The 21957-nt window shown below is 43.4% G+C and overlaps 1 protein-coding gene across 1 annotated transcript in view; it reads left to right on the top strand.

The window, feature by feature from the left end:
- Nucleotides 1-16180, top strand: part of LOC310795806 (mediator of RNA polymerase II transcription subunit 13-like) — a gene marked incomplete at its 5' end in the record, with an annotated part of 173802 nt that extends 157622 nt beyond the window's left edge. Inside the window, 8 exons of the mRNA XM_083657895.1 lie at nucleotides 1848-2071; nucleotides 3890-4032; nucleotides 7332-7490; nucleotides 8300-8464; nucleotides 11073-11251; nucleotides 13181-13345; nucleotides 13742-13851; nucleotides 14954-16180. Of these exons, the coding sequence (XP_083514021.1) occupies nucleotides 1848-2071; nucleotides 3890-4032; nucleotides 7332-7490; nucleotides 8300-8464; nucleotides 11073-11251; nucleotides 13181-13345; nucleotides 13742-13851; nucleotides 14954-15086 (1278 nt within the window). The 3' untranslated portion in view covers nucleotides 15087-16180. The remainder of the gene's footprint in view (nucleotides 1-1847; nucleotides 2072-3889; nucleotides 4033-7331; nucleotides 7491-8299; nucleotides 8465-11072; nucleotides 11252-13180; nucleotides 13346-13741; nucleotides 13852-14953) is intronic.
- Nucleotides 16181-21957: the final 5777 nt, after the last annotated feature.

The following is a 21957-nucleotide window of genomic DNA, read 5'->3' as shown; positions in this document are numbered from 1 at the left end:
GTCCTTGACACATGGTTTGTCATTCCTGAGACTAGTTGAATTGTGTAAATATTTTTTAACCATTTCTGAGCTTCTCAAAACCTCAACTCCTGAAAATGCCATCATCTAGATCTTGGTTAACGGTGATTTTATGTCATTCCTAAAACTGGACAAAATTTAATTTTCCATTCGGGGTTCTACAGCTCTGCTCAGACTGGCAGCATTTAATCTGCAATTTTAAAGTGCTCTCACCTAATGAGATTGCCCCATACGAATGTTTACTTGTTTGCTAGATGTGTTCACTGTTCGCTGTAATACTATGTTGGCCATTTACACCTGGCATTAACATGCGTTTTCTGCCATCAGATTGCAATCAGATAGTGCTTGACCACTTGAAAGTACAGGTGTAAAAGCCCCCAAGACACATTGAAGAAGGATTGCAATCTGATCGGCCAAACCACCTCCGGAGGTGGTCAGGGACGCATTGTGTACACATTGAACACAAGTGTAAATGCAATGTGTCCTCTCAATCTGGATACAGCAACTGTATGCGGATTGAGAGGACACCCATTTCTGCCATCAGATTGCAATCTGATCACCCAAAACGCATGTTAACGCCAGGTGTAAATGAAATCAGGCTAATGTGGTCAAGCACAATCTGATTGCAATCTGATGGCAGAAAATGCATGTTAATGCCAGGTGTAAATGGCCTCTGAGTTGTATTTACTGTAAGCTCTGCATTTTCTCTGGTCACTTTTAAGCCACTATTTACTTTCCTTAGTTGTACGGGGAGATGAGGAGAGGAGGGGTAGTGGGAAATGGGAAATGGGAGGATGTAAAGTGGGTTGGGTGGTGGCTATCAGACAAAATGGCAGCACTCACAAGAACATTTCAATCAGTTGAATCCAGCAGCACAGCAGCAGAACAACACTGACACGTTTCAGCCTGACGGCCTCCCTCAGCATTAATGAATCACACAGTGGGTGTGACCCATATATAAAGCAGGAGCCAGGGACCTGCTGACACCTGCCCCCTGCTGGCACAGATCAGCCATTATACTGTACACATAGGTAATGCAACAGGGAAAAAAAATCTGAAAAAACAATTATAGATCAATAAGAGTCAATGGAGACAGCGCACAACACATGATCACCACAACCCAAAATAAAAATGTATGTATGTATGTATGTACCAGCTCAGTGGCCTTGTGGTCTGAGTGTCCGCCCTGAGACTGGGAGGTCGTGAGTTGGATCCCTGGCCGAGTCATACCAAAGACTATAAAAATGGGACCCATTTGCCTCCCTGCTTGGCACTCAGCATCAAAGGGTTGGAATTGGGGGGTTAGATCACCATATGATTCCCGAGCGCGGCGCACGCTGCCGCTCACCGCTCTTCCAGGGGATGGGTCAAATGCGGAGAACAAATTTCACACATTGTGTGACAATCAGTGGGACTTTACCTTTATGTATATGTGGGTGCCTGGGATGGTGTTGACGTTTTGGGAAAAGGGGATAAATGCTGAAAATGTCATGTTATACTGTAGTAGTGTACACATACTTGGTCTCAATAAAAGGAGGGAAAAAAGGTTTGATTGATATAATTGTTATAATTGTATTTATGCAGTGTGTATGTATGCACATGCATTTGAAGATAATAGAAATATACTGTACTTGTTCATACCTTTATAACATATCAGTGTTATGTCATAAAGGTATGATACAGAAGATATCACTGTATGTTTTATGTTGTCAGTTGTAGCAATTGTTCCCATGACAAAGCACAGTTTCAAACACTTATATCCTCCTTGAAATCCGACTTCTCTCCCTCCTCTCATGTCCTCTCTCGTGTCCTCTCTGTCTCTCCTGCAGCATCCCGGCCCCCTGCAGGTGTACTCTCCCCCGTTCATCTTGGGTCCTACACGTCCCAAGCAGCCAGAGCCAGGGGAGGTGTGGGCAGAAGTCCCCCCCAAGTACAACGTGCTGTTTGTAGGCTACTGCCTGTCCCACGACCAGCGCTGGATCCTGGTGTCCTGCACTGACCAGCAGGGGGAGCTCCTGGAGACCTGTGTCATCAACATCGATGTACCTAACAGGTACTGTATAACAGTCAATCATGGGCTTATTATTGTTGAATCATAATTGTCTTCGCCTAACAGGTATTGTATGAGTTAGTCATTCATGGGCTTAATTACCAGCATTGAATCATAATAGTCTTCATGTTTGTAATTGTAGTTGTACTTTGCACACACAAAAAATCCAATATTTTATTTTGTAATTTACTTTGCAACATTTTTTTTATGTAAACATAAAGATTTTTATTGACGTTTGCCTATCCAAGTTATTTTCTCATGTCACAAGGATGCTGAACTGTCAAATCATTCAAGATTGTGATCCAATCTGTATATATAATGTTTTATACAGTTATCATTTTACCGCTTTATTGCTGGGTTACCATGGTGCTGCTGCAGCGGTAAAAATGGGGGCTTTGTTATTTAAAATGTGTTTTTTTTTTATGACAAAAGCCCTCTTTAGTGCTGCCATCTGGCATTAACATTGCAGTATTACCGCAGTAATCTGGTCAATTGAAATGAGCAACAACAACTGTCTCTATTCACCTTATTCACCACGCCCACTTTTTCTCTCTTCCGCGTTCAACGCAAACGTATTTGTTCTTCCGGTTCAGCGCTAGTTGCCTTCTGTGGCTTCTGTGGTTAGCCACTAGTTAGTTATGTTATATGGCAGTAAAATGCCACTGAATGACCAAATTGATAATAACTTTTAACCATTTCGAGTAACACTGTTTCCATACGGATCACCAGCGTTAGTTTGTTGTTTATAACGTGGCTATATTCATAACGTTTCTATCTCGGATGCGTTATTTCGAATCGCACATAGGTCACGCTAGTGGGTTTCAGGACGCAACAGCCTCGACTCCACTAACGTCATCTTAAAGGTCCCATTCCGTGCAAAAGCTGTTTTTACTTGTAAATGCATATATACTGCTGTCAGCCCTCCCTGTAATGAGTGGTCACACGCTCAGAACTGCCACAGTTGGATTTGTCCCTATCCAGCGTCCCTCTGCAGTCTCCTCCAAGCCACACCCCCAAACGCTTCGTTTGCCCAGAGGGGAATCTGGGGGAATCGGGACGTCACTAGCTTCCTCCTGCATACTGCGCGGGTCTCTCTCACACAAGCTACCTGCACCATTTAGTCTATAGCCACAAAATTAACACTTCTAGCTGGAGCGACGGCAACTGTACGTGATCCAGCAACTGCAGAGGTGCATTCGGTAAGTCTAGGCATTTTGAGATGTCCTCTTTAGCGTAGTACCGTTTAGTTAACGATAACTCGCAACCTAGCGTGCTGGTCCACAGACGCTAATCTGATTGGCCGCTGGGAGCCTGGGGCGGGCTCTCCCTCAGCGGCCAATGGGAACTGTTAGTTCTGAATATATTATAGAAACAGGCCGTTCTTGGGAAGCTACCAGAAGAGGGAGTGAGAACTCCGTCACAACAAACGGGTTTGCTATATTTTCGACAGATTAATCCAGAATCATGTTTTATGGACCAGAGACACACGTTTTTAAGAGGTTACAGCTGCACGAATTGGGACCTTTAAGAGCACAATATTCCTGGAATGCAAGTTTAACTAAACAGTTACATATCCTCTGCATTCTACATAAAATTAAGATATTACGGGTTGTTTTATTTTGCATGTTACATACGTATTGGCCAAGATATGTTAGTTTATGGCGGAGTAATTCTGCCAGTTTAGATGCGGAGTGTGCGCAGCCATCTTGCCTGCGGAGTTTTTGGCAAGTCAAAACGGAAATACTATTACGGAATGACGTAATGCGGAAGCGTCCATGTGTGGGCAAAGAATAAGGTGAATATGATCTTCATTCACTTCAGAGCACGGCGCCCCAAGGTATCCGCCAGGAAGATGGGACTACACAAGTTATGGGAGTGGTGTGTCGGCATCATCCAGATGACGTCACTACCATGGAGGATTGTGATTGGCCGACTAGGCAGACTGGGGCACGGGGAGCTAAAAGGTGAGCGACACTAGATGAACTGCAGCGATGCCTCGATGAATGATGTTGGTGTACTGATGCCTGATGAATGATGTTGGTATACTGATGCCTGATGAATGATGTTGGTGTACTGATGCCTGATGAATGATGTTGGTATACTGATGCCTGATGAATGATGTTGGTATACTGATGCCTCGATGAATGATGTTGGTATACTGATGCCTGATGAATGATGTTGGTGTACTGATGCCTGATGAATGATGTTGGTGTACTGATGCCTGATGAATGATGTTGGTATACTGATGCCTGATGAATGATGTTGGTGTACTGATGCCTGATGAATGATGTTGGTATACTGATGCCTGATGAATGATGTTGGTATACTGATGCCTGATGAATGATGTTGGTATACTGATGCCTGATGAATGATGTTGGTATACTGATGCCTCGATGAATGATGTTGGTATACTGATGCCTGATGAATGATGTTGGTGTACTGATGCCTGATGAATGATGTTGGTGTACTGATGCCTGATGAATGATGTTGGTATACTGATGCCTGATGAATGATGTTGGTGTACTGATGCCTGATGAATGATGTTGGTGTACTGATGCCTGATGAATGATGTTGGTATACTGATGCCTGATGAATGATGTTGGTATACTGATGCCTGATGAATGATGTTGGTATACTGATGCCTGATGAATGATGTTGGTGTACTGATGCCTGATGAATGATGTTGGTATACTGATGCCTGATGAATGATGTTGGTATACTGATGCCTGATGAATGATGTTGGTATACTGATGCCTGATGAATGATGTTGGTATACTGATGCCTGATGAATGATGTTGGTGTACTGATGCCTGATGAATGATGTTGGTATACTGATGCCTGATGAATGATGTTGGTATACTGATGCCTGATGAATGATGTTGGTATACTGATGCCTCGATGAATGATGTTGGTGTACTGATGCCTCGATGAATGATGTTGGTATACTGATGCCTGATGAATGATGTTGGTGTACTGATGCCTGATGAATGATGTTGGTATACTGATGCCTGATGAATGATGTTGGTATACTGATGCCTGATGAATGATGTTGGTATACTGATGCCTCGATGAATGATGTTGGTATACTGATGCCTGATGAATGATGTTGGTATACTGATGCCTGATGAATGATGTTGGTATACTCTGAGGAAGTGAGGGAGAGGAAATGGGTCAGTGTTGAGTGGAAACACACCTGCCTGTTGTCAGATCTATTTCAGGATCCCCCCTGGTTTCACTTCTACGGTAGGTCTCTGTTTCTCCTACGTAGGTCTCTGTTCCTCCTCTGTAGGTCTCTATTCCTCCTCTGTAGGTCTCTACGCTAGGTCTCTGTTGGAGTGTTGGACAAGTGCGAAACCATATTCGACTTCTATGGGCAAAACAAAAAATGTACATTTTCTGTGGTTGCTTTTTTCTGAGTTCATGTGTCATGGTGTGTAGCCTATGACAATAAAAATCCAGGTAACAAACAAACTGCATATTTTCACATATTTTCATATCTCCAGGATTAGCCTAATTCCTCTCCTTTACTGACCAAGAAGAAACATGTTTTTGTTTCCTCCGGTATCATCTACTGCAGTGCATTCTTTCCCTGCATATATAGGCATATATACATGTATATGTATATACGGTACATATATATATATATATATATATATATATATATATATATATATATATATATACGGTACATATATATATATATATATATATATATATATTAGGGGTGGGAATCACCAGATGCCCACGATACGATACTAAAACGATACTTGAGTCACGATACGATAGTATTGCGATATAGCGATCTGCTGGTATTGTGATATTGAATATTCCGATATTTCGATATATTGTCTAACTCCTTTTCCTACCTTTTCCTTGACCTCACCGGAAGTAAAACATGCAGTGTTTTTTTGTTTTGTTTTGTTTTTGCCCCACACGTAGGCTACATTATTAAGTTCTCTGGACTCAATACGCCACTGCAGGCGCGCGCGGACTGCAACATCGGGCGCTTCGGGCAGATGCCCGGTGGCATGGCATGGCCTGCAATTTTTTATTTTTTTATATCGATACTTGGCATCCAAATATCGATACAATATCGTCAGGCAAAATATTGCGATACTATGGTGTATCGATTTCTTCCACCACCCCTAATATATATATATATATATATATATATAATATATATATATATATAATATATAATATATATAATATATATATATATATATATATATATTGTCCTATGTTTTCTGCCAAACCCTTTGTGACAGGCCTGTTCAGCTCTGTGAATGGACTTGACTTGACGTGACAGTCATCGTTCTCCACTTTATTTCCCCTGCATTGTATTTCAGCCTGCACTGTTTCCAGGAGCAGCAGTAAAGTTAAGATGCCAGTGGACTGCAGAGTGATTCACTGCATCGATCTGACCCTGTCTCTGTGTTTCTCTCCATCGCTCTGCTCTGTCCTATCTCTCTCTCTCTCTCTCTCTCTCTCCCACTACCTATCTACCCTCTCTCTCTCTCCCTCTCTCCCTCTCCCACTACCTATCTCTCATTCCATCTTGTCCCCGTCCCCTCTCTCTCTCTCTCTCTCTCTCTCTCTCTCCTCTCTCTCTCTCTCTCTCTCTCTCTCCCTCTCTCTCTCTCTGTCTCTGTCTCTGTCTCTCTCTCTCTCCCTCTCTCTCTCTCTCTCTCTCTCTCTCTGTCTCTGTCTCTCTCTCTCCCTCTCTCTCTCTCTCTCTCTGTCTCTCTCTCCCTCTCTCTCTCGCTTGCTCGCTCTCTCTCTCCCTCTCTCTCTCTCTCTCTCCCTCTCTCTCTCTCCCTCTCTCTCTCTCTCTCCCTCTCTCTCTCTCCCCCTCTCCCTCTCTCTCTCCATCTCTCTCTCTCTCTCTCTCCCTCTCTCTCTCTCCCCCTCTCCCTCTCTCTCTCTCTCTCTCTCTCTCTCTCCCTCTCTCTCTCTCTCTCTCTCTCTCTCTGTCTCTGTCTCTCTCTCTCCCTCTCTCTCTCTCTCTCTCTGTCTCTCTCTCCCTCTCTCTCTCGCTTGCTCGCTCTCTCTCTCCCTCTCTCTCTCTCTCTCTCCCTCTCTCTCTCTCCCTCTCTCTCTCTCTCTCCCTCTCTCTCTCTCCCCCTCTCCCTCTCTCTCTCTCTCTCTCCATCTCTCTCTCTCTCTCTCTCCCTCTCTCTCTCTCCCCCTCTCCCTCTCTCTCTCTCTCTCCCTCTCTCTCTCTCCCTCCCTCTCTCTCTCTCTCTCTCTCTCTCTCCTCCAGACTGGAGCTCTCTCCTCGGGGAGCACTCGCTCACCTCCATCGGTCGCCAGCTGAAGGAGGCCTGCAGAATGTGTGGCATCTCGTCCGCCGAGTCTCCCTCCATCCTCAGCGCCTGCTTGGTGGCCATGGAGCCGCAGGGCTCCTTCGTAGTCATGCCCGGTTAGTAGCCTGCTGCCATCATGTCCAGTGGTGAGAGGAGAGGGCTAGTTATGGTGGTGATGATTATGGTCATGATTGTCATGATATAGTATATTGTACAGGAAACAGGAAATATATCGACTCTAGTTTAGTTCAGTTGCACAGCGATAAAACATAGTAGGAAAGCAGAGGCAGTGACAAAATACAAAAAAATAAACACAGAAATAAGAATACTGTAGGCCTACAATAGTCCACTCCAAATAGAACATTATGTTGACATTATGCTATTATATCATGTTTCAATCTAATTATGCACATTGCCACATTGCTAGTCTGACTGAAGGCTCTGGGAAAGAGAGAGAGGCCTCCCCTTCCGCTTCCCCTATCTGCGTCTTACCGTTTTCAAAGTCACAACGACAACCTCCCACCTACAGAGGCAGCAAACTCAACTGAAAATGGCAAGATTTGAGGAAGATTTGGATTGTGCAATAAGGCAGGCCTGCTTGGTCCTTTCAGTGAATAGACCAGAAAATGGCTCTAGCTGCATTATTTTATTTTGAAGATTCTCACAGGAAGTGTTTTACCTTGCTTCCGCGGGCTTGACGGTGGTTGTGCTACGCTATTTTACAGCTACTGTAATTACACAACAGCTTATAAATGAAACAAGCATTCATACAAGACCTTGACATTTCCTTATATGCTCTGTGTGTGTATTATGTGTGTGTGTGTGTGTGTACGTGTGTGTGTGTGCGTGCGTGCGTGTGTGCGTGCATTATGTGTGTACGTGTGTGTGTGTGTGTGTGTGCGTGCGTGTGTGTGCGTGTGTGCAGATGCAGTGACCATGGGCTCGGTGTTTGGCCGTAGCACTGCGTTGAACCTGCAGACGTCCCAGCTGAACACGCCCCAGGACGCCTCCTGTACGCACATCCTCGTCTTCCCCACCTCGGCCACCACCCAGCTGGCCCCCAGCTCCTACCCCACCGAGGACAACACTGGTAAGGACTAGTCACAATAACAATGGTAAATGGTAAATCAGTAGGTTCTTTCACCCATTCATACACCGATGGCGGCAGGCTACCACACAGGGTGCTGGCACACCATCAGGAGCAATTTGGGGTTCAGTATCTTGCCCAAGGACACTTCGACACGCAGACTGGAGGAGGCGGGAATCGAACCACCGACCTCTTTTATCCAAAGCGATTAGTGGACGACCCGCTCTACCTCCTGAGCTACAGCCGCCCCTGTACAATCATAGATGAGATGAGATTACTCTTCTGTTTATGCCGGTATTTTACAAATAGATCATTGTTTATGTGTGTCGCTTGTGATTGTTCATGCCTGCCATGAAAATGTTTCTGATACATAAGTAGTGCTGCCGGTCAGAATCAGATGTGGTGCCTTCGTTGTACAGTAAAAGATCCTGCAGCATTCTTGTCATACCCCAAAAATGATTACAAGCCCTACAGGCTACAGCCCTACAGGCTACAGCCCTACAGGCTAACAGCCACAACATGATTACAAGCCCTACAGGCTACAGCCCTACAGGCTACAGCCCTACAGGCTACAGCCACAACAGCCTTAATCCTGCAGCTCTGCCCACAAGAATCCAAATGGGGAGAATGTGGCTAATGTCTACAATTTTAATAAAAATGGAATGATGATCAGTCAATCAATGACAGATGTAGAAGCTTAAATGCAAACGAGTCCTAGCTTAGCGGCGTGCAGCTGAGACTGATGGCAGAAAGTCTGACGCCAGATGGGAGAAAGTAACAGTGCAAAGAACTTTCACTTTTCAAACTTTCACTTTTCTTCAATTCCTTAAAAATAACACATATTTGAATGAATCCTATTCATTTTGAACAGGTAAAGCATATTCTCTAGCCCCATGCATTATAGGCAATATACTACTACTACTACTACTACTAATAATAATCATCATCATAATATTAATATTGATATTAATATTAATATTAATATTAATAATAGTCTAGTCATGCACCAGGAGAACGCATTACATGGATCTTTTGGAGCAGCTGAGAGCGTTCTTTTACTTCTGTGTTGCTACAGATGTAAGACATCTTAGATTGCAACCTTCCTTGCATCTCGCTACGTCTCTCTGTGAGGAATTGTCCAGACATCTGTAGGGACCGGTGGATTGTATAGACATCTTAGGGACTACTGGATTGTACAGACACCTGTAGGGACTGGTGGATTGTCCAGACATCTGTAGGGACCGGTGGATTGTATAGACATCTTAGGGACTACTGGATTGTCCAGACATCTGTAGGGACCGGTGGATTGTATAGACATCTTAGGGACTACTGGATTGTACAGACACCTTTTTCAGAATTCAGATTCATTTATTTAGAAGATGGGACATTGCACATTAATGGACAGTACAGCCGTACAGTAAATATGCCAGGTTTTAGCCCAAGGGCTAGTTTCCACCTGTAGTCCCATGGCAGGTTGATGCAATCTTGAAAAGAAAAAAAAAAAAAAAAAAAAAAAAAAAAAAAAAAAAAAAAAAAAAAAAAAATCACATCACACACACAGGGATGTGAAATCTGAATTCTGAATCTGAATTTTATTATTTTATATACTGTAGGTCTCTGTACTAAAATGTCGACCAATAAAACTGAACGTGCAAAGAGGACACGTGGTCTTTCATAGGCTCGGATCTTTTTGAAGGAGTTCTGAGATCACAAATGTTTTCTTCATGTGTACACCAAGCAGCAGATCACTTACCTGGTGCTGCCAGACGGGGGCGGTGTTGTGTTCACAAGACACTCAATGGTGGGATGAGTGTGTAAGGAACGAGCAAGCTGAATCAAACTGTTCATTTTGTAGTTTGTTTGAATTTCAGTTGGAGCTGCGGTCCCCCCTAACCTGACTCCGCCAGATGGGGCGGTATTGAGTTCACAAATTGATTTGTGAAACAACCTTCATCCATCTGGCAGCGTCAGGTTAGCGGTCCCCTACGTGTAAGCTCATGCCTGGTTCATGTCAAAGTGTCTATAGCTCTGACACTGACCAAGAACAATTCATATGTGCAATACATAAAGAATGAAAATGAATTGAGAAGGACACACATTTTGTATCCTTGATTGAGAGATAAAGCCAGAGCTGTATTGTAATTAATATTTTCTTGGAAGAGAAATGATATTCTGCTTGTAAATAATTATCTGATGATGATTATTTGAAGAAGAAAAAAAACATTTTGCCATTTTGAAATAGCCTGCAGATGTAGTGTAGTAGGCATTGGACCAACCATTTAGCTAAAGCCAGTTGTTTGTGCAACCCAAATCCTCGTGCGTTACTCAGTGGCTGTTTTTGCCCCAGCAGTTGGTCTCCTCATCTAAAAACTCTTTGTCCTAAAAAGTGGCGTGCCCTTAAAATGTTAGAACTCCAGACCTGGACCTCATTATGCCATTTTATTGACATGCTATTTGATGGTAATATTAATGGCCTCGGTGGGAACCGAACCCCAGTCCAAAGCGTTAACTGGCCGTGTTACTTTCCACACGTTGATTTATAACGGGGCCCGTGCTGACATCCAGAACTCTTTGCATAACTGTTCTCTCGTTTTTTTTTCCTGTCCCTCAGATGACATGTTTGATCTGCAGTTTCCTGACGAGCTGGAGAACGACATTGGCCATGACATGATGCTGATCACAGGAAACCTCCACCCCTCCCCCAACACCTCCCCGGTGCCCTCCCCCGGCTCGCCCTCCCCCGGCTCGCCCTCTGGCATGGGAATGGGAGCGCATTTCCAGCACGCCAGGGTGAGTCAGGGTCCAGTGGAAAGAAATCACCCGGCCCGACAGTGCGGGTCCGGAGCTGTTAGCAACTGACAAAGCTGTAACAAAGGCAAAAGAGTGTGACATGCCCTCACACCCAACCTGTGAATAAAAACACCCCATTGACACATTATTACTTCAACGGTTCTTTACAAGAAGGAAAGTGGGCCGTGTTCTGTTGAGAAAGACAGGTTGGGGTCCGACATGCGTTCAGTTACACTTTAAAACGGGATAATTTTCTTGATTGATCTGTCTAGTACCGCAATAGTTGTCGGATAGCCCTGAAGAAGAAAAAAACAAACACCTTAGAAGAAGAAAAGTAAAATAAGGCGTGGACAATAGTGTCACAGCCTGTGTGACGCAGGAACTAAGAACTTGTGATATGATGATGACCGAGGGGGCACTTTCGTTTGGTCGCATTGAGGCCAATGCGGAAGTACCAAAAACTGCAGTTCCTCGAATGGCCACTTGAGGCTGGCTGCAAACGGGAGTCATTTCCCATTCGCCCCCATGTTAAAATGCACAGCTTTACTGCATACATAAACGTGTTTACAGCCTGGTTCAAAAAGCAGTTTTGTCTCTATAGCTAATTTCACCGTTGGAATCTTGTAAAAAACCCTTGCTCAATTCCACATGGGATCATGGTTATATTATTTGACCTCATAGACACTCAACAATTGAGCCAAGATAGCCTGAAGTTGCTGTTTGACATACTTCAGACTACACCAAATACATAGAAAAGGTCTGTCTGAAGGCCCGCCTCCCACTTTGAAAACCCCTGCTTTATATAAGTCAAGCGTTTAGAGTAAAATAGACAATAAAAAAAAGATTGACAAGATTGACAAGTCACCTGTCCAGTGATTGTGCAACTGGCCGATAGTCACAGACCAATAGCAGGTAGCGCTGCGGCTCTGGGCAATCAATCCCCTCTCGTCCACATACACGTATGGCTACAAATACGCGGTATCTCTCTTCTGGTGCAAAAAAAAAAACATTGGGTTGGTGATACCTTGTTTGTTGGATTGCAGCACTTCTAGGCAAATGCATGGTTTTGAAAGCCTGGAAGCCACACACAACACAACTGTCAGCAGTTACCATAACCAGGAATTTGGCTAGAAGGACTTACAAATCATGCAGTGATACCTTGTTTGTTGGTTTGCAGTCAAATTCATGGTTTTGGTAATTGGCTGACAGTTGTGTGTGGTTGGCTTCCAGGGTTTCACGTAGCACAGGTTTGCGTGTGTGAGGCGTTTGCTCTGTGCTGTAGTCAAGGGCGTCGTTTTGATCTCAAAGTTGGTAGGGTCGAGGGCGGCATGAGGGGAGGCGGTTTACAGTTGTGAAAAACAGGGGTAAATGTAACTTTGAACATAATGCAAACTAATTTCACTCAATAATGGTCGGGTCAATTCTATCCTTGCAAAATATGGGAAGACAATCTAAATGACCTATATAACTGCACTCCAAAGATAATGCAAATAAGGTTGCTTAAAAGTTGATAGGGGACAATTGGACACCCTGAAATCTCGGTTGTGACATGTCACAATCAACCCTACCCAAATCGACGCGCTTGGCTGTAGTCTTAGTCCATGCTAAACAGCGGCCTTATGTTTGCATTAAGTGGCTTTATGACAGCAGGCGTGGTGCATTTCTAAAAGTTTATGATTGATGTAAACACATTGTCATTTGGTTATTAATATAGTCTTCCTTAATGCAGGAAATAGTATATATAGCCATGTTTTCATGTCCAGCTTTATACTGAAGTGGTTCGCCAGGTGAAATATGTTTCTGGATGGAGGCGGGTGTTAGCCATGCTAATAGAAATGTTCAACAACAACAATAACAACAGGGGGGGAAATTACACAGAATTTGTTTGGAGTTGCTAATTAACTGCTGACCTTCTCTGTGTGCATGCAGAGTCAGGGAGAGCGCCTGCTGTCCCGGGACAGTCCACCAGAGGAGCTGAAGCAGCAGCCGCTGGCTCTGGGCTACTACGTCTCCACAGCCCAGGCACCTGGACTCCCTCACTGGTTCTGGGCCTCCTGCCCGCAGGCGCAGAGCCAGTGTCCGCTGTTCCTCAAGGTACTGACAACACTGCATGAGTGAGTGAGTGTGAGAAAGAGAGAGAGAGAGAGAGTGACACACACACACACACACACACACACACACACACACACACACACACACACACACACACACACACTAATATTTAGTAATTGATGATGGTTGTAGTACTTTCATTCATATTTTGTTCAGTGTATGTTTATGTGGAAGTGTGTGGGTTTGGGTGGGTGGGTACTTTTGATTTAATATTGAAAGTCAAGTGACTATCATGTATTTTTTATTTATTACTGGGGGGAAAAAAGTTTAATTTCTCCCTGATTTAAAAAGTGCTGGTATAGTTGGTCTACTTGCTGTTATTCAAGAACGATTGGGCGCGAAATCTTACATCTCCCCCTCTTGTCTCTCTCCGTTCAGGCCTCTCTGCACCACCACATCTCCATCGCCCAGTCCGATGAGCTGGTGTCAGACAAGACCAAGAGGGCGCCTCACCCCCTGGACTCCAAGACCACCTCTGATGTGCTCAGGTGACGACATAACATGTGCTCTCCCTTTAACCCTGTTGGAAACTGACTGTATTATCTTCATCACATCCCCCTCCACGATCTCATGGTCGACGACTCAGTGTGCGGCCTAAACACATATTTCAATATCGGCTGTGTGCCGAGATTTATAAAGGCTAAAGTAGATTATGGACAGAGAGAGGTATTGAGGTTCAGAAGAGATTCTTTCAGTTTGGGTCCTGTAATGCGAATGGAAAGAGATTATAGAGGTTGTATTTGAATTCTATGAATTTGAATTAAAAAGAAGTCGAATCATGAATTTTTAAAACTATTCCTAACCCTAGCTAATGTTGATCGCCGTGAATAAATATTAATTTTTTTGAATATTTGGTTTTAAATTGACCCATCCCCAATTTATACCAATACTGGTATCAAGCTCCTTTTTTACACATAGAAGGATGCCAGATCTCTCTAATGTTGGATATTAAATAAACACATTTTGTTTATGCTCTACATCAGCGGTTCCCAAGCTTTTCTGAATCATGGACCAATTGAAAATCTCAAAAATGTCCGAGGCCAAATAATGCGATAATTATTTTGAAAATAAAAGGAGCTGTCCGTCAGCACCACATAGAAATCTGAAACTAAAAGTGAGGGTGTGTCTACAATAGGCTAATTAACAAATAATTGATTACAAACTAAATATAATGGTATTATTCAACAATGGAGAAATGCATTCTCTTCCACAATAATAATAATAACAACAATGATTTTTTTATTTTGATTTTTGTTCAAATTATTTTTTTTTACCTTTCGCGGCTCACCAATGGGCCCCGGCCCACAGGTTGGGAATGGCTGCTCTGTACATCGTTCAGTACAACTGTTGGATTAGATTGATACTTGGCTGTTACTGTACTACAAGTTTCATACTTTATTGGTTTTGGCAGTGAAAAACTGGCATTGATGCATCCCTATAGTGTATTATGAATAATTAAATCAACCATAGCATTTATACAGACCATTTAAATCATTTTTACTGTATTTAAACATAGAACTATATTATTTTCTACTCAGTGTTGCTAAAACTATACCCCCCCTCCCCCCCCACCCCGCGTCTGTCCACTAGGTTTGTGTTGGAGCAGTACAACGCCCTCTCCTGGCTGACGTGCACCCCTGCCACCCAAGACCGCCAGTCGTGCCTGCCCGTCCACCTGGCCGTGCTGACCCAGATGTACAATGCCATCCTGAACATGCTTTAGGCTTCGTGGACTGAAAGGACACCCTTAGGGAACTTGATTGGTTACCGTAACTTCCTGTGTGCCTACGCTTCCTCTTTCCGGGCACCAGAGAGCACATCTGCTGCTGGTTTGGGTTGACCGGGGGATTGATGGCCAAAGACAGGACGGGACAGCAGGTCAGGCTCTCCGGCAGTGCCTGGGGAAATACTATGGCGACGTACGGCAACAGGCTCTGAACAAAGGCTTTGGTTGGCCAGGAGACCATGCCCACCCAGTGCAATGTCAAAACTGTCTCTCTCTGCAACATTGTGCCAATCATGGTGCTTTCCATGGGAGAAACACCTACTATGCCCATTTTACTGACATATCACAATGTTAACCTTCTCCGGTTAGCTATCAGATTAGCATTAGCATCGTGCCCCTTATTTATGGCGTTTGAAGCCTTCGTGGATGACATTTAATGGGACGTCCTGTAGGAGTCTCTTGACACCCTCAGCTGTGAAGAGAGACATCTGAGCAGAGCCTCTTTTCTTCATAGTGTGCAAACCAGCAAAATGACTTGACAACAGCGACGGGACTCGTTACATCGCTGATGTTTTTACATTGTTTTGTACAGAACTATGTTTTGGAGTTCCTCCGGGAACTCGTTCATGAAATGTTCACCTTTGACCTCTGAAAGGAGCAAAAGGTCCAATTCACTCCAAAGGGAGAGCGTTTGATAATGGCACTTTTTCCTCACGTTCCAAAGTGACAATTTTATTGTTGTAGATATGAACTGCAATGGGAAATATTTGAACCGGTGAAGAGAGAATTGTTGTTTATAGTGTAAGACATACATTTGCAAAGAATTGAGACTTATTTTTTAATATTTAAAATAAGAAAATGAGAAACATTAAATAAGGCCTTTTTCCCAATTTACTATTAATTGTCTTGTTGGGATCTGAATAAAAATTGTCATTTTAATGAAATTGTAAAAATGCCATATTTATACAAATTATATCATGTCATAGAATTTCATATATAAATATATATATGTATATAAATATATATTACCTCTTCCAAGCAGCCACTTAATGATCATGATTATGGTGATGGACATATCCATCTCTTTATAAGTGGACACAGTATGAACCATTTATCAAAGACAATGCATTTTAGTTTTTTCTTTCGTCTTCTTCTTTTTTTTTTTTTTTTTACAGATACTGAACATTGTAGCTTTTTATTTAATGAGTTTAAATTAATAAACTAATTGATGCAGGAGAGATATATTTATAACGTGTTCCTCTTCTGCTAAACAAACTTGAAATAGGCAATAGATTACCACGGTATTTGAACATTGCAAGGGTTGTTGTATATTTAAGAATTATGCTTTCTTTCATCGGCGCTCCTGAATGATGTCAAGCAAATATGAGTAAAGGCTGTGTCTTGAGCTTCACTACGCAGCCTGCTATTTGTCAGATTCTAGCATGTTTGTATATATACACTTTTCAGCTGTGTTTTTTGGAATTTCTTAAAGCTGTACATTTCATGCTGGTTGGTTTACTTTCAAGTGATTCATATCAAAGTATTTTTTTTGCTGTGAGCGTTTTTTGTTTTTTTTTATATATATACAGTATACAGTATGAAATTCATTTAATTACAGCCAAGAGGTAAATTGCCAAGTAAAATGTACGCAAAATGTACAGACGAGGGCAAGTTTGCAAACATTTGTTACATCTGCCATCACTTTGAATATCAAACAGATCCACTTTGGTGGGAGAGATCTGTTGACTTTTACACTCTTTTTTTAGTAAATTATTAAAACTCTTGAAAATGACGACGTGTTGAGTGTGCTCATTTGCATTGTATAAACCGCAGACCTCGGTATAAAACAGGATTCATCGTAATTCAATTTCTCCTCTTGTCGTTGTTATTTATATATTGATATTTGAGACTGTATATGCAGTAAAAGCTGGATGTCAACAGTTTGATTTAACAAGCCGAAGGGTGGGATACGGCTTTTATTACACTGCTGTCAACACAGAGGTGTGAATGAGATTATTTTCAACATCTGCCCCCCATATTGATAACTTACTGTACACATCCAAAGAGATGATTTACTAGGACTTTGCCATGTAGTGCACAACACTCCTATCATTGTGAGTAAGATTGAATGGCAGTGGAATACTATTCTGACATATTGTATGAATAAGAGCAATGTTTACTGACAGCTTCACTGAAGCAAAAGATCAACATTAGCGATTGTATCAAGTGGTTTTCTTTTCTGTCCCACAAGCTAGTCTGGTTTTACACCAAATGGGTTTGGCTGCACAAATCCAACTCCGATCCACGTGTAAAAGCTGAGGAAACTATATTTGAAACTATTTTAAGTACAGGAATGCACGGAAGTAAAGTAAATAAGGTTTTTGAGACAATACCACTCACCACTTATTGGCTTTGTGGTAGTAAAGCATTGCACTCTGTGCAAAACACAGGCTGCCACGTCCAAATTAGTCTAGTCTTATGAGGCCATCAGGGTAGAATGCTCCAGGACGTCCCACACTCAGTGGTCTGATGTAAAGGACCCACTACTGACTGACTGCTCCAAGCTACTGACATGAGGGACAACATTACATTTAAGGAAAGTGTCAACTGCCAATTAAGCAATTAAGGATTATACAGTATAACACGTGTGCGTGTGTGTGTGTGTGTGCGTGTGTGTGTGTGTGTGTGTGTGTGTGTGTGTGTGTGTGTGTGTGTGTGTGCGTGCGTGCGTGCGTGCGTCCGTGCGTGCGTGCGTGCGTCCGTGCGTGCGTGCATGTGTTTGTGTGTTTGGGGGCTGGGCGTTACATTAGAGTGAGAGGGAGTTTAGATAAAGAAATAAAGGACTTTTAAAAGGACTCTGTGTGTATCTAATGGTTCTAAAGGACGTCCTCCGGCTCTTAAGCTGGGCTCTTCTGGAGGGACGTGCTGTAGGCCACATGTGGGGAATGTGGCCTAATGATTCTCCTATACAGCTCGATGGGGGCATGTGAGAGAGCGGGCGAGTAAAGAGCCCGTGAGGGAGATTCTATTTGACCACCAGGGTCAAATAAAAGCACCTACTTGAGAGAAAACCTGAATTTCAATGAACCCATCACTTAAAAAAAAACAAAAGCCTAGTGGACAACAGAACTAGACAAAAAGTCAATCTGTGAGGGACTGGGCCACAGAGCAGGAGGACATTGTGAAGAGGCCATGACGACTGCAGGACGAGGACTCTTAATTGACTGTGATGCTCTTTCACAAATGGCCTCTTAGACCACGGCCATCATCCACCTGCTATCTATTAGACCATGGCCATCATCCACCTGCTCTCTGCCCAGCGCATGGCTTCTTCCTGCAGCCAAGTGGCCTGCAGACTGGACAAAGGAGGCGAGGCTCTGGCTTGGCAAAGCGTTAGTGCAAACACAATTACTAGTCAATGGCATTTTATCTCAACCTCTCGGCCAGCGATGGACCATGAGGAGACAAGGTTGCTCAACAAAGCCATCCGATGAGAGCTAAGAGCTTGACTTAATGCTAAAGCCTCCAGCCCCACCACGGCACCACCCCCACCTTTTTGGGGGGGGGAAGGGGGGGGTGAATGAAAAACGATATAAGTGACATTGAACTTATTACTGTCTCTAAACAGAAATATAACAGAATTGTATTTCAATATTGAAATATAATCTAAATGTATTTCAGATTTATAATTACTAGGCATCTTGTGCGCTGCAGCTCGCAGACATCATCAGTGATGTCGCAATGCCTCCTATGACTACATCACTGATGACATCATCAGTCTATGACATCATCAGTGATGTCACAATGCACACTTGCTCAGGTGACATCACTGATGACATCACTTCCAGTTGAGTGGGATCACTTCCGGTACAAAAGTCGCAGAGCCCATGTGCTCCATTTTAGTTATGATGATGATGACTAATAATTAATATTCATGATAAATAATCGCAACCTGCTGCCTGTTGGCAACAATAGTCAGGTTAAAATCAAAGAGATGCTGCTCCATTTGAACCAAGTTGGAAAATCTTTCACCAGATGAGACTCAGCTCAGAACTGATCATTTTCTCCATATTTAAAAATAAAAACATTATTTGTTAATACAGCGTTTTTATATCACCAACACATTGTGAGATTTGTGATGATTTTGGTCAGTAATGATGTCACTGATGATGTCACAATGTCTATAGTATCATCAGTGATGTCACTCGAGCACTCGATGATGTCATCAGTGATGGTCACTCGAGTAATTGTGATGTCACTGATGATGTCACAATGTCTATGACATCATCAGTGATGTCACTCGCGCACTCGATCACTCTCACTACTCTCATTAATGATCACTCACTGACATCATCAGTGATGCGAAGTTGAGCAAATGTGCGCCGAGTGATGTCACTCAAGCACATGTGATCAGCAATTGTGCTGTCATCAGTGAGTGATGTCATCAGTGATGCGAAGTTGGGCAATTGTCAATCACAACCGTGACTGACACCGCCACAGACACCGCCACTCACTTAATCTACCTCATGGCACAATTCAAACGGGATAAAAAATGATAAAGATAAATCCACGCTTTTTGATATAACATCAAATCATGCAGGAGTTATTACCACAGATCCGAGCCCCGAGAGCAAAACCACAACAAGGCAAGGCCAACAGCTCTACTAGCAAAATCCATTCAGAACACAGACTCAACCAAACATGGTACAGTCACTTTAGAAAAACCAAGATCTGGATGCTAGCCAGCACTGCTAAGCTTAAAGGTTGAGGTCCCAATTATCTTCTTAAGTACTTTAAAGACATGACATAACCAAATCACAATTACAAAGGCCGCTACACAGACAAGTCATATTAAAACCACTGCCAATTAGCTTTACTTATATGTCAACGTTAGCAGAGGTCTGGCAATCACCACTTTCACATGTGTTTTCAAAGCAACACAAGGCAACTAACAGAGTTCTTAAAAGGCCAAATAGTTGCTGCATGACATGCAGGTGCATATTGGAAAAAGAAATACAAATTATTTTATGTGCAGAGAGGAACAGTGGCTGTATTCACCAACATATTAACCCATTAGTACATTGTATACGCTATGCTTTGTAATGACTCCCCTAAACACAATTCATCATGTTTGATTTAATTGACATTTTTTTATTTTATTTTTTTAAAATATGAATTAGCGTGACATATGTCCCTGATATTCTCCATGCGGGTGTCTTGGGCGGCAGAGAGTGGCCCAGACAGAAGAGAGGTGTGTTGAAGAGCTGTGGCTCCAGATGGCCCTTTTGGAGCGCTCCACTTCCAGGCGTGACTCAATGACTCAGGCGGGACAGACTCAGAGCCATGTGCTGTTCTGACATGCCCTCTCCTCTCCCTCTGAAGTGGAGTGGAGGCAGCTGGGGGGAGGGGAGGGGAGGGGAGGCTGGAGCTCCACACTGCCTCAGTACCGGGAGGAGGGGAGAGAGAGAGAGAGGGGGGGGGGGGGGTACACAGTGGTGCTCTCTGTACATCTCTATACTGTTAACACAACTTTAAATACATTCGTAAAAAAAAAAATTTTTTAGACTTACCTGTATATATTTCGTTCAACAGCAATTTAAACATACTAGGAATGCGTAGCGCGCTTGATTCCTCGCCCGTCCTGCATCTCGCCAAGCTGGCCCTGCAGCTCGCATTCGCAGCTCAGCCGCTGCGCGGCCTTGCCCGCAACTCGGCTGCTGTGTGGCCAATGAGATCATGATGTCATCAGTGGGATTTATGACATCACTGATGATGTCACAGTGGGATCAGGGATTTATGACATCACTGATGATGTCACAGTGGGATTTATGACATCACGGATGTCACAGTATGATTTATGACATCAATGACGATGTCACAGTGGGATTTATGACATCACGGATGATGTCACAGTGGGACAATCACAGTGGGACAGACAGAGCCCGAGCTCCCATTTATGTTGGGGATTTTCCCCCTCTTTGTACCTTTTAAGTTAATTTGACCTACTCTTATGTATATTATTGATCGCAATATTACACAGCTGTTTACACACTTCTTCATTCTACTACAGTAGGTCTGTATACACACACACACACACACACACACACACACACACACACACACACACACACTGCTAGGATGCATATAGCTGCCTGTGAGGTGTCCGTCATAGCAGTCTAGCCACTGGCCATGCAGGGGGACGACGTGGTGGGTCCTCCCTCTGCTCGATGAGTCCTGATACTCCAGCCAGGGTCAGCCAGGGTTCATGGCTCTGGCTGTGGGTGGTACAGGTCAGGGTCATCGCCACCCGCCAAAGGTCTGTGATGGAGCCAGCAGTGCAGTCTGGGGGGTCAGCCTGGACTGGGGGGGGGTGGGAGGCCCCCGCTCCGCTTGAGCTTGTTGTGGTTTACTAGGTGACAGGTGTGAGAACAGCTTCATCACCAGCTCTGGCACACTAAACGGGCCGTCTGATAGAGAGCCGTGATTTAAAGTCAGCCGGCAGACATGAAAGACAAACAGCAGTCTGGTCAGTATGACTTTCACCCAGCCTGAAGATCACCCAGCCTGAAGATCACGAGAAGTCACCAATCCTGGTTTCTATACCTCGCAGGTTTCCCCAGATTGGGAACATATTTTCGAGGATATGTTGAGATGTGAGCTGTCCAAACGGAAGTCTGGTGGACTCTGGAAAGGAGGTCCTCGAAGCATATTTTTTTAATTCACATTAGTTGTTTCAATGGCTGCAATTATTCTTTTTGTGGTCCATATGAAACATTTTAAAACCTTCCTCCCTACTAGATTACTGTAATGTTACATCCTCATGCACTTACATATTTCTATGACTGTCCACATACTGTTATTTTTTATA

The sequence above is a fragment of the Poromitra crassiceps genome (assembly GCF_964638095.1).
Source record: "Poromitra crassiceps genome assembly, chromosome: 21".
NCBI classification, from domain to species: Eukaryota; Metazoa; Chordata; class Actinopteri; order Beryciformes; family Melamphaidae; genus Poromitra; species Poromitra crassiceps.
This window is presented reverse-complemented; position numbering and strand designations above follow the sequence as displayed.